At 41.1% G+C, this 14048-nt stretch overlaps 1 protein-coding gene across 17 annotated transcripts in view; it reads right to left on the bottom strand.

The window, feature by feature from the left end:
• NEDD4L (NEDD4 like E3 ubiquitin protein ligase) overlaps positions 1–14048 on the bottom strand; it is a 321617-nt gene that overhangs the window by 108043 nt on the left and 199526 nt on the right. Inside the window, exon 1 of one of the 17 annotated variants that reach the window (XM_080686858.1) lies at positions 10173–11778. The exons of 14 other annotated variants lie outside the window; for them this stretch is intronic. In XM_080686858.1, the coding sequence (XP_080542984.1) occupies positions 10173–11267 (1095 nt within the window). In that variant the 5' untranslated portion in view covers positions 11268–11778. Of the gene's footprint in view, positions 1–10172; positions 11779–14048 lie in introns of those variants that run through there. 2 more of the 17 variants (XM_080686849.1, XM_080686859.1) reach the window with 2 other exon arrangements.

Here is a 14048-nt window from a genome sequence, read left to right on the forward strand (position 1 = left end):
AGAACAATCTGCTCCCAGCTGACGGCATGGCATGGCTTGTGCATTGTAACCATCTCAGGGAGACCTTTCTTGGCTTTTCTGTATACAGCCTCAACTGGCAACACTCCGTACCCACCTTCCCTGCTATTCTCCATGGCTCTCATTGTCATCTAACACTGCATTTTCACATATTTATTTTGATCCTCTGTCTCCCCGCTACCATAATGTATGCTGCATAAGGACAGAGGTTTTTTGTTTTTGCTCACTGCTATATTCCCAGACCTTAGAATGGTGTCTGGCAAGCAGTAAGTACTTAATGAATTCAGTTAATAAATGTTTATCATCTCATCCACTAGCAACATCACAAATGATTTTAATCAGTCTCCAGGAAGCCCAACTGGGAATTCCACCCATTTGTTCCAGCAGCAAAAGAGTTCCAGTTATGAAAACTAGGGAGATTTTAGAAAAGTATAAATAAATTATGAGTCAGAGACACATAACTATCTCCTACACCCCATTATCAGTTTTCTACAAAATACCCCAAAGGCCCTAGAATGGAGGTCACCCACACCTGGGCACCTCAGCATTCTTGGGTTAGATCAGAAGCTCGCTGAGAGCAGTAAACCATTAAACCCTCATCTGACCTCAATAACTGTCTTTCATCTGTGTGTGATGCCCCTTTTCTCAATAAAAAGGATCAGCTCCTTGGGAATAGATAGTTCCTATATCCCCCAAACTCCAGGCATCCGTCACAAGTTCAACATCTGGGTGTAAGGTAAAATATCTCTACCAAGAAATAGTACACCACTTGTTCAGGGCACCCCCTCGCCCCAGACTGAAGTCTCAGTTCCTTGGGAACTGTCTCAGTTCTATTTTAACTCTTAAGGTACCTCTTAAAGTCATATTACCTCTTTTCTTAAGATAACAGGTCTTTATTTAAAGTGCAATAAGATTTTAGGCTACTTGATTTTAAGAAATAAGGACAATTTCCTATAAATTACAAATGAAGTTCCAAATCAAGTAGAAATCTAAACTCATGGGATTAACACCTAACAATTAGAATAAAAACATTTTAAAGTGCTTAATTATGTGAACTTCGGGAAACATATTTTTGTGAGGCTAGTTTTCATAAGCAAGAAATAATGATATGCAAAACTCAATTCATCTATGTATTGGCTGAAAAGAAAATGTCAAGTTCTAAATTCTGGGTGACAAATATTGAAGGGAAGATTAAGGGAGCATATCTTGTCCAAAAGATCTAACGGCTTACATGTGGATATAACTGCACATTGCCAAATTATTTTAACAGTAGCCAGTAATCTTAAAGGAACTTCTTTCCATCTACCTGCTCTTCGTAATGGTATAGAGAGTAAACCTGCCTGAAAAGCAGAAAACAAAAACCTATTTTTAAAGGATTCTGCTTAGATGTGTAACTTCTTCTGGGTTAACTCTAATATTTCAAAACAAGAATTTTAGTACCTATAATTTACTTTATTGTTTTTAAAGACTTAAATGGATGAAAATCATTCTAAAGTCATACCTATGGATACTACCACCAGCAATTGGAATATACTATTTTCAACCACAACTTCTCCCAACTTTATGCATGTATAGTTCTAAACCATTTTCATAATGTAAAAGGTACAAAGTGGTGCAACTTGTCTTTATTGTTAATCCCTTCTTGTGATTCACCTCCGTACATCTACTTCCACTTGCAGAGGTCAAAGAATCGGGAGATTGGGGAACTTCAGCATTCTCTTGTGTTCATGCAAGGCTTTGTAACATAGATACGAATCTGTTAGTAAAAATATGTGAGTAGACTCAAAGACACTGAAAAGATATACTGATGAGAAAATCATATTAATCACTGAGGAAAACATCTGTTGTTTCCTTGAATTAATTTTTCTCATGGTTCATAAATTTAATATGTTTACATGGCTGAATGTGTCCATCTTTTTTGTGTGTGTTTTTCTTTTTCTCATTCCAGGGTCAGGAATGTATCATCCTTCAGAGATCTGATACTCATTTTTTGTTGTTGTTTTTACTGCTTCATTTACTGAAACATTTTCTATGAAATTATTTAAATAGTCTACATTTAGATAGATTTAGATAAATCTTGAACTTACTTTAATGCTTGGTTTAGGTTTTAGATCCAACCAATACTATGAATTTTATTTAAATACTGTATCCACATAAACGTGACTATGCTTAATTTGAATGGTTGGAATGTGGGTTACTTTCCTTGTTTGATTTGTTGTTAAATGCAAAAGTGTATGTAAGTATATATGACTAATATAACATGTCTCATATCAGAACGCAGAGTAAGGATTTTCTGATGTAATGCCATTTCAAACAGAAAGGCATGCAAAAAAATGCTTAGCTATTTATTTCTTTAGCTCTTGTTCAGGATAAAGCCTCCACTGCATTAATAAATAGCTAACAGAGCCAACCCATAAAGCAAGCTTACTCGTCTATGTTTGAGTTATGGCCCTCCAGAATGATATTACAATGAAGGTGACAGGCATCTGTTTAATTCCTGCCATCACCACTCAATGGCAGGAATTTTCCTGGTATCTCTTTGTCCTTGGTCTGGCGTGAGCAGGTGTTCACAGACCACTCTGTGGAAGGCAGGTAAGGAAGAAATTCATTCAACTCCCCATGTGATGGAAAGAGAAAAATTATTCATGCCAATAACCACATCCCAAAATGCTTCAACAACATTTCACATTAAAAAAACAACAATTTGTTGAAACTTGCTAATCACGATCAAGGAAATTCCTGGGCAAATATAGCAACCACATCACTGGCAGTCACTACTCACTTCAGTCTTCCAAACAAGGCCCCTCCCACTGACCCACTGAGACAAAGCCTGGCCATCTTTCCAGATGCAGTTCCAATCTTCCCCTCCATGACATCACTCATGTCCACCATGACCCACAGTGCCCCATCCCATGTGTAAGCAATCTGTCACCCGCTGCCTGGGTTGGGTATCAGCACTTTCATAATGCCCGCTATCATGAGTTAATGCTTCCACTGGGCATGCCTCATCTCAGCTGTCCTGTCTGCTGAACCAGAAGTTCTCCAGACAAGAATTCCCAACCATTGATGTTTCCAACGTCAAGAAGTATAGTGCTTCACACGCAGTATTATTCAAAATCATTATTTCACACGTGTGAGAGAAAACAAATATTCTCTGTAATTGCAGAAACAATGCTCTCAGTTTCCTCACCTTTAAACAGAAAAGAACTGGCCTATACTAACTGCAATTGAAACTCAAAACTCTACACATTTATAAATATAAAATTTAAACATGACTCCTGCACACATTAGTTGGAGAAGAAGACCAGCCTGCAGAAGGGGCATCGCTTGCTAATGCAATTTCAGCCAAGGGTGCAGGCAGGCCCGTGGGCACACTATGCTTTGTCCTTTGCCATACCATCTGGCCACCCTAATGATTCATGCTAATGAGAACAATATAGCATCAGGACTTTAAAAAAAGCATGGTTTCACCTACAATAAGAGGTTAAATCAACTTAAATATTAAAACTACATTAAGATGTTTAAATTCTATTACAACTTAGTATCTCTTTTTTTTTTATTCAAGTGGAAAAGCACGATCAGTAAGTACATATGGGACAGATACTGAGCTGAAGGCAACGATAACACAAAAGCACCCCAGAGTCATACTGTTAGCATGCATGTTCAACTCAGGCTAACTTCTTCAGAAAATTACCAAGAGTGGTTAGCCCTGAAACACTCCCTGCTTTGAAAAGGTACTAGGTGTTTTGGTTGGGGCTTACACACATTTCAATACTTCTGCTCCAGCTCAACTTTCCTTGTTCAACTCAATTTTTAAAATCTGGACCAAAGCAGCTTTTTTCCTCTCCTTTGAGAGTTAACTATCTAGTCATGTATTTTAAAAGACTGTTAAAAAAAAAAAAGATTCTCAAGAAGTATGGTTTATTATTAAGATATAAAAAGTCTCTCAAGAAAATGAAGAGTTATGACATATGTGGGCCACAGGAAGAGAAACTGTAAATCTATCCAACTATTTGTATCATCAAATACTTAATACGCCAAGTAAGGTCCCTACCCCATCTCAGCCCCCCACTCCCAAAAGAGGTAAACAGCATAATGAGAGATTATAGGTTGAACGTTATTATATGGGGGAGCTAAAAGCCTCCTGACTCTCCCTGAAGTATAAAAACTAAGTCACAAAGGAAGGCTGTGTGAATTCCGAGGACCTGTGAGAGGCCAATTTCATAGGGTAACTCTAATCTCTCCCTCCCTGGAGGAACTTCCTCACTTTCTGCTTATTCAGTAGTATATGACACAACACTTAATATACACAGGATGGTTTCAAAGAATGGGTAGTCAGGGCAGGCACTTAAAGGAACTGACAGAAAGTATTTGACCACTAAGTGTAGCAACAACAGTCAAACTAGAGAAAAGAGGGCCCTTTCCAACTCAATTTATGATCATTTCATGACCTTTCCCTTCACATGAAGCACTTTATTCAAAAGTGTAAGAATGGTCTATGGTTCTAAAATGACCAGGGTTTAATAAACAGGCTTCTTAAAACTCAATCTACGCCATCCTCCATCCTGAAAGTTCAGCTTCCTGTGAAAACATGGTGATGCCTAGAGACCACCACCATCTCTTCAGGACAGCACGAATCAGGAGTGCCATCAAAGATTTACTGAGGCCCACTCATGTCAGAACACCTGTCTCACTTATTATTTTTTAATATTCTTTGTATCCTGGATCACCCAAGTAAGCCACAGTGGAATGATAAGCAAGAGATTTAAAGAGGAAACTCCACTGAGGCCATTATACATCCTGATGCTTACTGAGTCAGGATTATTTCTAAAACTCTTTTGGCCATCTCCATCTGCCCAGGAAAAATAATCACAGACCTCTTACAATACAAAATATCTTAGCAAATATTTTCAACACTCTATCCCTTTAGGCCTTTTAAATCTTTAAACTGGAGTTGGGTGTACACTGCGGGTGGATTGTCTATGCTGCCTGGTATGAATGAAGGGGCCTGAATGATCGCAGACAGGATACTAAACCTCTGAAGAATCACTAGCCAATTCTGGATTGGGTTTCCCAAGCTTCTCTGGCATTTACAGTGGAAACTTGAATATTGTATTCGTGCATTAGGATCCACAGCTTCAACACCATCCATGAATTTCCTGATTTTCCCTCATTATTGTAAATGTCTTGGAAGTATCATTAAAAGTTTTAAAAAGGTCAATGTATTTAGGACCATAATCTATCTCAGCAGTAATAATATGCAGTTAATTATTTTTAGTTTAAAAATCTGCTTGGTTATTTCAAGTTACACAAATAGATTACCACTAAGATTAGCCTCAATTAGCTTTAAACCATGAACTCTACAAAGAAACCCAACATTTATTAAATTCTGACATGGACTAAACTTCTTCTGGTATTGTGAACTTTCATGTACAGATAATTCTCGTATTAACATGTATTACAAAATTATAGATTTATTTCAATGCTTAGGAACTCTGCCTCTGGGCTTAGTCAAGTGAAGCGGCTGCGGCATTTATGAAAATCCTCTAAAAGGCAGTATCTAATAAGGCCTCTTCCCAAATTCTGCCCTCATTTGTAAATTACACAGGGAGGAAATTTTATACAGGTAACATTAGATTGATGAAACCTCAGCCTATAAGAAGTAAAAGTAAACTTAATCACTGGAAACATTATAGCAAATTGCATGGTAAAATTATAGCATGTCAGAAATACCACCCGAAGTAAATGTTTCAGTTTCAAAAGTCAGTACAACAAATAGAAGTGAAGATCCTTTTCTACAATGCATAGCTCATGAATAAATTTGAGTTTTTTTTTTTGGGGGGGGGGGCCTGCGTCATCACAGAGCAATGTTAGGGCTCTGTGGTGCTGATTATCCAACAGACAAATACTCAGTACCAATGAGACGACATTGCACATCACGGCCAGTTATTAAAGTAAATATTTCCAGATAGGCCTCAAATTCATGTTGCCCTGTGTCTAATGCCATGCTGATCAAAAATTGGTTGTTCAGTTAACCTCATTATCTTCCTCGGAGAAAGATTTATATATTATAGATACTTGGTTAAGAAGGAAAAAACCAATATGAACACCAATCAGATACGTCCACATACACTACCACATTTAAATCTCACCGTAAACCTGTGAGACGGACATTTCTATGCTCATTTTTCAGTTATGAGGCAGTACACTCATCGAGAGGGCACCTAACTACCCCAGGACAAGTCAGCCAACTGACAAACCTGGCTCTGTGGGCCTCCAAAGATGCTTCCTTCTCTCCATTAGGCTGCAAGGCTCCAGGTGGAGTTATCATTTCCAAAATTTTCAACAAAAACGTCCCATCACAGGAAGCATTACACTGCTTTTTTTGGGGGGGGGGGGGGGGAGGGGGAATTACGCGGGCTTTTTAAGTGTGCAAAGATATACATAGTGTTAAAATTCCCATTATACATAAAGTGATATGACAGTATATTAGTTATAACTAAAGACAATATCACATACCTTCACCTGAAACAGGAAAGGAGCTATTTCACAAGGTTGTTGGGAAGGCTGAGTGAGAGGATGCTTCTGTAATGGATAATTATATACTAGTAGACTAATGAAGTAAATGAAGGCACTTTTCAAATGCTGACTGCTACAGAAACCTGAGCTCTCACTACAAGTCCTGTGTCTGGGTATGAAAACACACATCAGTGTTAACTCTGTGCACTGCCTACATGTTTCAGTACATCCCTGAAAATAGTTAAAATTTTGTTACACATATTGGAGCATTCTCATATATGACCACAGCAAGAGAAGAGTACTACTATATGGAAGGGGAAAAAACTTTACAGAATCCAATCAGAAATTGACTCAGTAAAAGGAGTATTAGCTTTTTTCTTATCCATTACAATGTTGTGTTTTTCAGTAAAATATGGTTTAGATCAGTGGTCGGCAAACTGCGGCTCGCGAGCCACGGTTTGCCGCTCTGTTGACTAATGAGTTTGCCACTCTGTTGACTAATGAGTTTGCCGACCACTGGTTTAGATGTATAGTCATAGAATATTTTTTTAGGGTAAAAGAGAGATATCAATACTGTCAAAATTCTTCTGTATAGTAAAATCACACTTTTCTAAGAGAGTCAAAATAAAATTCCTCCTACGTAAACACAGTTTGGCATATTCCTTTGTGTTCAGTAAAATGGATTTTTAATCACAAAAGATTCTACACTACTTCTATGAAGTGTATGTCCATTGAGGGGGCGCAGGGAAAAGCGCGAAGGAAGTAAAGAAGGAACACTCCCTTCCCTTATTAATATACTAGTATGTGGTGGATGTTAGAATGTGTCTTTGCCTTCCATGGGCTCTCCTCCTTCTGTTTACATTACCAACTCTGTGTCAGCAGGAAACTGAGACAGTCTGTGAAACTTTCCAAGTACCTAGTGTAAAGTACATACACAGAGCCTTAAACACTTAATTACAAGAATGAGATTAATACTGGCTCCCGAAGCTCGTAAAATGCAGAGCTTCACAAGTTATTACGCATGAAACTGTGTTGAAGGGGGCATAAATGCTGGAAAACAGTGATTCAACTTCCTTGTAATAACTCTAATATAGTCAAGAAGCTCAAAACATGACCAAATAACTCAAAAACCCTTTAAGAAAATAACTGACTATTAATAATGCCACAAACTGAACGAAAGTTCACAGGCTTCTTCAATACTGTAACTGATGACTGTAAGAACCAATTCTATTTTACTGGGAGTGTCGGACCGAGTGGAAAATCTTCCGTCAACAGGGGTTTGTTCCCATGTATTTTTTTTCTAGGAATCTAGCTGGTTAACATTTTTTGGAGTCATGTTGCATTTTAGATTTTTTCATGATAGAATGTTTGGGAGGCACAAACTGAGAAAAGCACTCAAAAAGTTAACCTTGGAAAAAGGTCTAAGGCATAGATTATGAATACGAGTACTTTCGTCAAAGAAGTCCTGAGTGATTTTCCCAAGCAAGATTTCTGACATCATTCAAAAACCAGACTGCAATAGAGTGTAGTTTTAATTTTTCATGTAAACTAATCATGGAATGCCCTTCTGGCCAAAGCAACAGATATTTGAAACATCAAAAAAGCTTGCTGGCAGCCAGACCGTAGACGCCCCAGTGAATGTTTCCCTCAAGATAAATAAGGCCGTGGCAGCTGCTGCCTCCACTTCACACCCCTGCCCGTATGAAACACGTACAAAGTGTTGAATGGAGCAGGCAGCTTCATTACGGGAGGTTTTTGCTTCTAAAAGGAAAAAGTTTGGCTTAAAAGAAAACCAGCTTTGTAGCAACCATTTACAAAGATATGTATGTGTACAAAAATACACCTTGAAAATGAAAACTACTGTGTGCTGGACAGAATGTATCTCCAAAAAGAACTCTAGATTCTAGAACTTAAATTTCCAAATGCGAGAAATTCATTTTCCACTATAATAGTCCTCGCAAGCAAGTTGCGACAGCCTTATATGTAAGGTCTACATAATTTTTACTATATTCTATTTATGTTGTAATTACATTAGAAACTTCAAGACAAATGAGACTTTAATTATGTAAATCCATTTCTCCTTGACATCTAACTGCAAAAATAATTTTAAGACTTGGGTAATATAATTGAACAGTTATCTAAACTTTAGAAAATGCATTTTGCTTGTCAATTTTCCTGTGTTTGGAACTGTGCTGCCCAACAAAGCCTCCCTCTGCCAAGATGGGTGAAGGTTAAATGCTATTCTAACATCAAAATTCTATTGACACCTGAACCACTGTATAAAAATGGCATTGGTCCAGACCAAGAAAAAGCACTTTAACATTTCCTAATAAAGGGGTTAGAGATAATAAAAGGACTATATGGAAGAGATAAAAAGAAACAATTACATAATACTAAGAAAAATATAGTATTTGTATTTAGCATTTGATAACCTTTTCAAAGTGGTGAATATCTATGATAGAGCAGTGATAAAGTTCACTTGAATGGCCAAATATATTTCTCAACATAAAGCAATAGAAGATGATTCCATTCTACAGTAATACTCAGCCATCCACTTTGAAGTCACAATTCACAGTGGAAACCCACACAGAAAGTCCTCCAGATATTTCATAATCATATCTTCAAACCAGTAATCAGATGAAATTCAAGGGGAAAATTCCAATTCAAAATATAAGGAGTTTGTTCTCTTAAAAAAACATACGTAATAGCTAAACTAATGCTTACTAGTAAAAGAAAGCTCACCGATTAAACTTTTCATCCTATTATAAACTATGAAAGCTGCAGAGTCATCATTTGTGCCTAGTGGGGTTAGCAGCTGTTTTTCTGTACTCCATGTCACTGAAAAGGAGCAAGCAAGAACATAGGAACAATAAAGGCCAAAATCTGTTCTAGAGGATCTGTTTCCACAGCTGGAGACAGAACACTTACTATTCTATGTACAGCATCCCAGCTTAGACACTAGAGCGGGCAGTGTTAAGTTGCAGGCCATGCAATCTGACCATTAATCAGCCCCCAGTCAGTTTCACCTAGCTGAGACCCAACGGCCCATCTGGTTCAAAAATGCATCTCTTACTGTCCTACACTTGTTCAGTATTCATGGGACTAAAATAAAGAGGATAAATGCTAATAACAAGTGCCAACCCTCCACAGCAAAAATGCCATCAGGAAGAATTGCTCACATTTTACATACTTTAGTTTTTGGCGATATTCTCTTGCCTGTATTAGAACTACTGTAAAAGAGAAGTGTTGTCAGGCTATATTTGCAGGCAGCTTTTAAATGCACTTCCAACATCAACGTGTTGGGGCCTGGCAGACTAAAGTAATAAATTTTTAAATGCTTTTATGCATAAGGAAAAATAAGGAGTGGGTGTTTGGATTTTCAAAACTGAGTTGTTGGAGGTTGAGGACCTAAAGAAAAGGTATTTCCTGAAATACTAACAAGTTTCATGGACCTCTACCAAACACTGGAGCACAAATCAGCTCCCACAACGTGGCCCAACTTCAGTTACATGCCCCAAGCTGGGAAACTCCTGGAGGAAGCAGGATGAAATTTATTTTAATTACGCTGCGGAATAAGCTTTCGGGGCCTGAATTAGCCCTTTACGTCCCTCACATGGGAACACAAGCTAACTTACCGGTGCTCCAGCCAAGGTGGAGCCAGGGCTGGTGGCGGTACTCTCCTTGGGATCCTCACGAGATTCCTCCGGTCCACGAGTCACAAGAATTCTGAAATGCTGCTGCCCCGCATTTTGATCCTGCCTGATTTTAAACGTGCAGCCCTGACCCTGTGGCGTCCTTTCCACGGAATTCGTCCTGTGGATTTCGGGAGCCACCCTGCGGCCCCGAGGCGGCGTCTCCAGGTGGCCCTGCTCTTCCATGGGGCTGCTGTGCTCTGCTCGGGGCTGTGTGGGGTACGAGGTGCTTCTCTCAAGCCGGATACGGGGGTACCGCACCAACCTGTCCCCCTTCGTGCCCGTGAACCCAAAGTTGAAGTCCCCACCCATACCCGGCGTGCCTGGTGGCGGCTGCTGCAGCTGGAAGACAAAGCACCGCTTCCCAGAACTTCCAGAAGCATCTGGTACGTGCTGCAGGGACCAGCGCCTGGGCTCCGGAGTCGAAGGGCTGCACAGGCCATCGGCCCCGAAGGGCGGCGTCAGCCTCACCTGGCGCATGTCGGCGCTGGAGGCTCGGTGCTGGATCCGGAGCCCGCCACCCTTGGGTCCCCGAGGCTTGGCCTCCTCATGGCCATCCGCAGGGACAGGACTCCGTGCTAGGTGGCCACACATGCCGTTGACTTGGGGGCCTAAACCCCTGGTGGCTCTGGGTGGAGAGTTCTCCGGGGTCTGGGACTTGAGGGGCTCCGCACAGCGGCCCAGAGACACAGACCCTGTGTCGCAGTCTAGACCCTCGGGTGGCCCGCAAGTGTCCGGGGCCCCATCGGCCGCTTTGCGCTGCAGCGAGATCTGCATGGACGAGCTGCGCGTGGGCCGCGCTTCCATGGGGCTCAGGAGCTGCGGGATGAACATGGACGTGCTGCGCTTGAGCGCGCCCACCGCTTCCTGCAGGCCTCCGTCCTCTGAGTGGTGGGCGCAGGGGTGAGCGCCGCTCCTCCGCGGCAGGGTGTGGAATGCCATGAAAAAGTCGTCTTCTCTCTCCTGGTCGAGGATCTCTGATTCAGGGGCTGTGTTGCTGCGACTGGAGCCAAAATGAAACCGAAGCCGATGGGCCATGGTGCCCAGGGGGGCTGGGAGGGAGAGGACGAGCGGCGACAACACGCCCGGCACTGCCAGAAGTCAAAAACCGAAGACACAAACTCCAAGAAAAAGCGTCCCATCTGCCAAACCTTTAGCACTGCGGCACCAAGAGCGACAGATAGCAGAAATAACCCAAGTGGCAAGCAGCATTCCAGGCATGATTGGGTAAGAGCAAAAAGCTCTCATCCACACTGTGACAGAGGGTAGGATGGCTAGAACCACATGACCGCCGTCTCCCCCTCCAATGCCAGCTTGTGGACTTAGTGGAGTTTTCCCCCCTCTCGCGCGCTCTCTCTCTTTTTTAAAAAAGCAAGAGCCTGAAACACCACCTTCCCAGCTGCTGCTTTTTTCCATCAGACAGGAGTGGCCCCAGCAGGGAGCTCTCACAGCTGACTGGGGCAGCAGACACACTCCGAGCCACGCGGCTATAAATCTACCCGCATCACACTCACAGGACAGTTCTTTCCGAACGCAGCAGGCACTGGGCGCTCTAACCAACGCGAGACCTGGCACTGAAAACACCAGCACACACGGTATTTCCCCACCTCCTCGCAGGACCAAATGACGACAAGCAAAAATGCCTTGGCTCTAGGAAAACCCTTTCACAAGCCTCGGAGGTTATGCTCCTGTTATTTATGATATCACCACACTACCCGGATGGAATGCAAACTAATAAAAGGTACTATAAATACAGTTACACACTCCACAGAATTGGTGTCCCTTTAATGCTAAATAATTAGACCATGATCTACAAGTCATAAAATAGCTAAGGGCAAGGGGCACAAATATTCACACCGCCTGTTAGTGGTCCGCCTCCTGTTACTATAACCCTTTCCAGTTAGAAGGGAGAGTGAGGGTGTGTGTGTGTGTGTGTGCGTGTGTGTGTGTGTGTGTGTGTGTGTGTGTGTAACTCTCACACGATATGCTGTCAGAGAGGGAAGTACCAGAGAAGAGACCCAGCTGGAGAAAACATTTCTCCCATATGCCGGATAAGGGGAAAAAACAATACCCTCCCCCCAACAAAAGGAAGGAAAATTGAAGAAGGGTGAACATGTGCTTTTCGTAGTAAGTTAACTTAAATACCATACAGAAAAAAAGCTGTCCAGAGCCAACTTTTCCAGTGAGAAGTCAACAATATTAACATGGTTGGGATACTAGCATGGAATCTTGCTCTTTCTGCAAAGGGCCAAAAAGGAGCTAAAAAAGAAAACTAAAGGTCCACATTAAAAAACGCTGTCATCAGATTTGTACACTTGGATATATTCTGGGTGTTTTAAATGAACTATTTTCCGTGATCCAGAAACACTAGTTATTTAACAAAGAGGTTTATTTAGGAAGGAGTAAAAAAAAAGGAGGGGGAAATACCAAGCTGCAAAGAGTGAAAAAAAGTTTATTTTAAAATCCGCAAAGCATGGCTCTGGAGTTGAGTGTATGGGGGATTAAACCCGTGTTTACATACATGCAAAGCTGTTTTCTAAAGACGTGTGTTTTAAACGCTAGAAATGATCTCCATGAGAGAAATGGAAGCTAGTTTGTTTAATGCTAAAACTGCCAAGTTCCACCCTAGCCGGTTTGGCTCAGTGGATAGAGCGTCAGCCTGTGGACTGAAGGGTCCCAGGTTCGATTCCGGTCAAGGGGACATGGTTGTGGGCTTGATTTCCCAGTTGGGGGTGTGCAGGAGGCAGCCGGTCGATGATTCTCGCTCATCATTGATGTTTCTATCTCTCTCTTCCTCTCTGAAACCAATAAAAATCTAAAACAAACAAACATAAAAAATAAAAAAACTGCCAAGTACCACCACAGTCATGTTGTTCTCTTAGCTGGATTAATGGCCAAAGAAAAAAACACCAGCTTTAAAACACCAGACATTCACACTGCAGACGGCCTGGGGCAAAACTAGGTATTAATATAATTGAAGAGTTTTTCAGATAAAGTTTGTATTCACACAGGATTTCTTAGAGCTATGCATTCAAAGCCCATTTGGGTTTGGAAGTATATTTGGGCCTCATGGCAAGGTCATATCAACAAGTATTAGATAATGGGAATGAGAAACAAATTTGTTAAAGTAAATTTCTCTTAATAGAAGAAAATTAAGTCATGAATTAAACACATTTGACAGGCATTTTTTCCTCAGATTTGACCCTGCTTTCACCTTAAAGAAGTATTATACTCAATAAATGAGAGACTAAGGATTAGTCTGTGATTGCATCTGTGACTCCAGGGACTACTGTCATTTTACTGAGCACTGCCTAACTCAGCGTTGCTGGATGAGAGATGGGGTGCTAAGACCTCCACCCTCAGCAGACTCTCCAATTTAAAAAGAAAATAACTTCAGACACACAGCAAAACTGATTTAGTTGTGCAGTACAACTAATTATTACCCAAGGTAAAAAAAGGCTGAGTTCCATACAAAGCCACCAATAACCCAAATACATTTTTAATAGAAAAGATACCAGGATGGTAGGTCAGAATATGTTGGTTCTCTAATTTGGAAAATAATAGCAAGCATAGGAGATTAGACACACAACCAAATTCTATAATCGGGGTAAAGAGCCTGGCTATTTGCCACCACTGGCCTGAGATGAGGGGAACAGCAGTGTCCACCAGGGCACTGCCCGATTGCCCTGTCTAAATCATGCCCGGGATCTAGACCTCACCTCTCAATGTCAAGGTCAGGGAATTAAGCCAGTTGTGTTATAAGACTTCTCCAGACCAAATATTCTAATCTCGAGCTATTTAAAAATTTATTTAGTTGAA

Source organism: Plecotus auritus, assembly GCF_963455305.1.
Source record: "Plecotus auritus genome assembly, chromosome: 8".
In the NCBI taxonomy this organism is placed as follows: Eukaryota; Metazoa; Chordata; class Mammalia; order Chiroptera; family Vespertilionidae; genus Plecotus; species Plecotus auritus.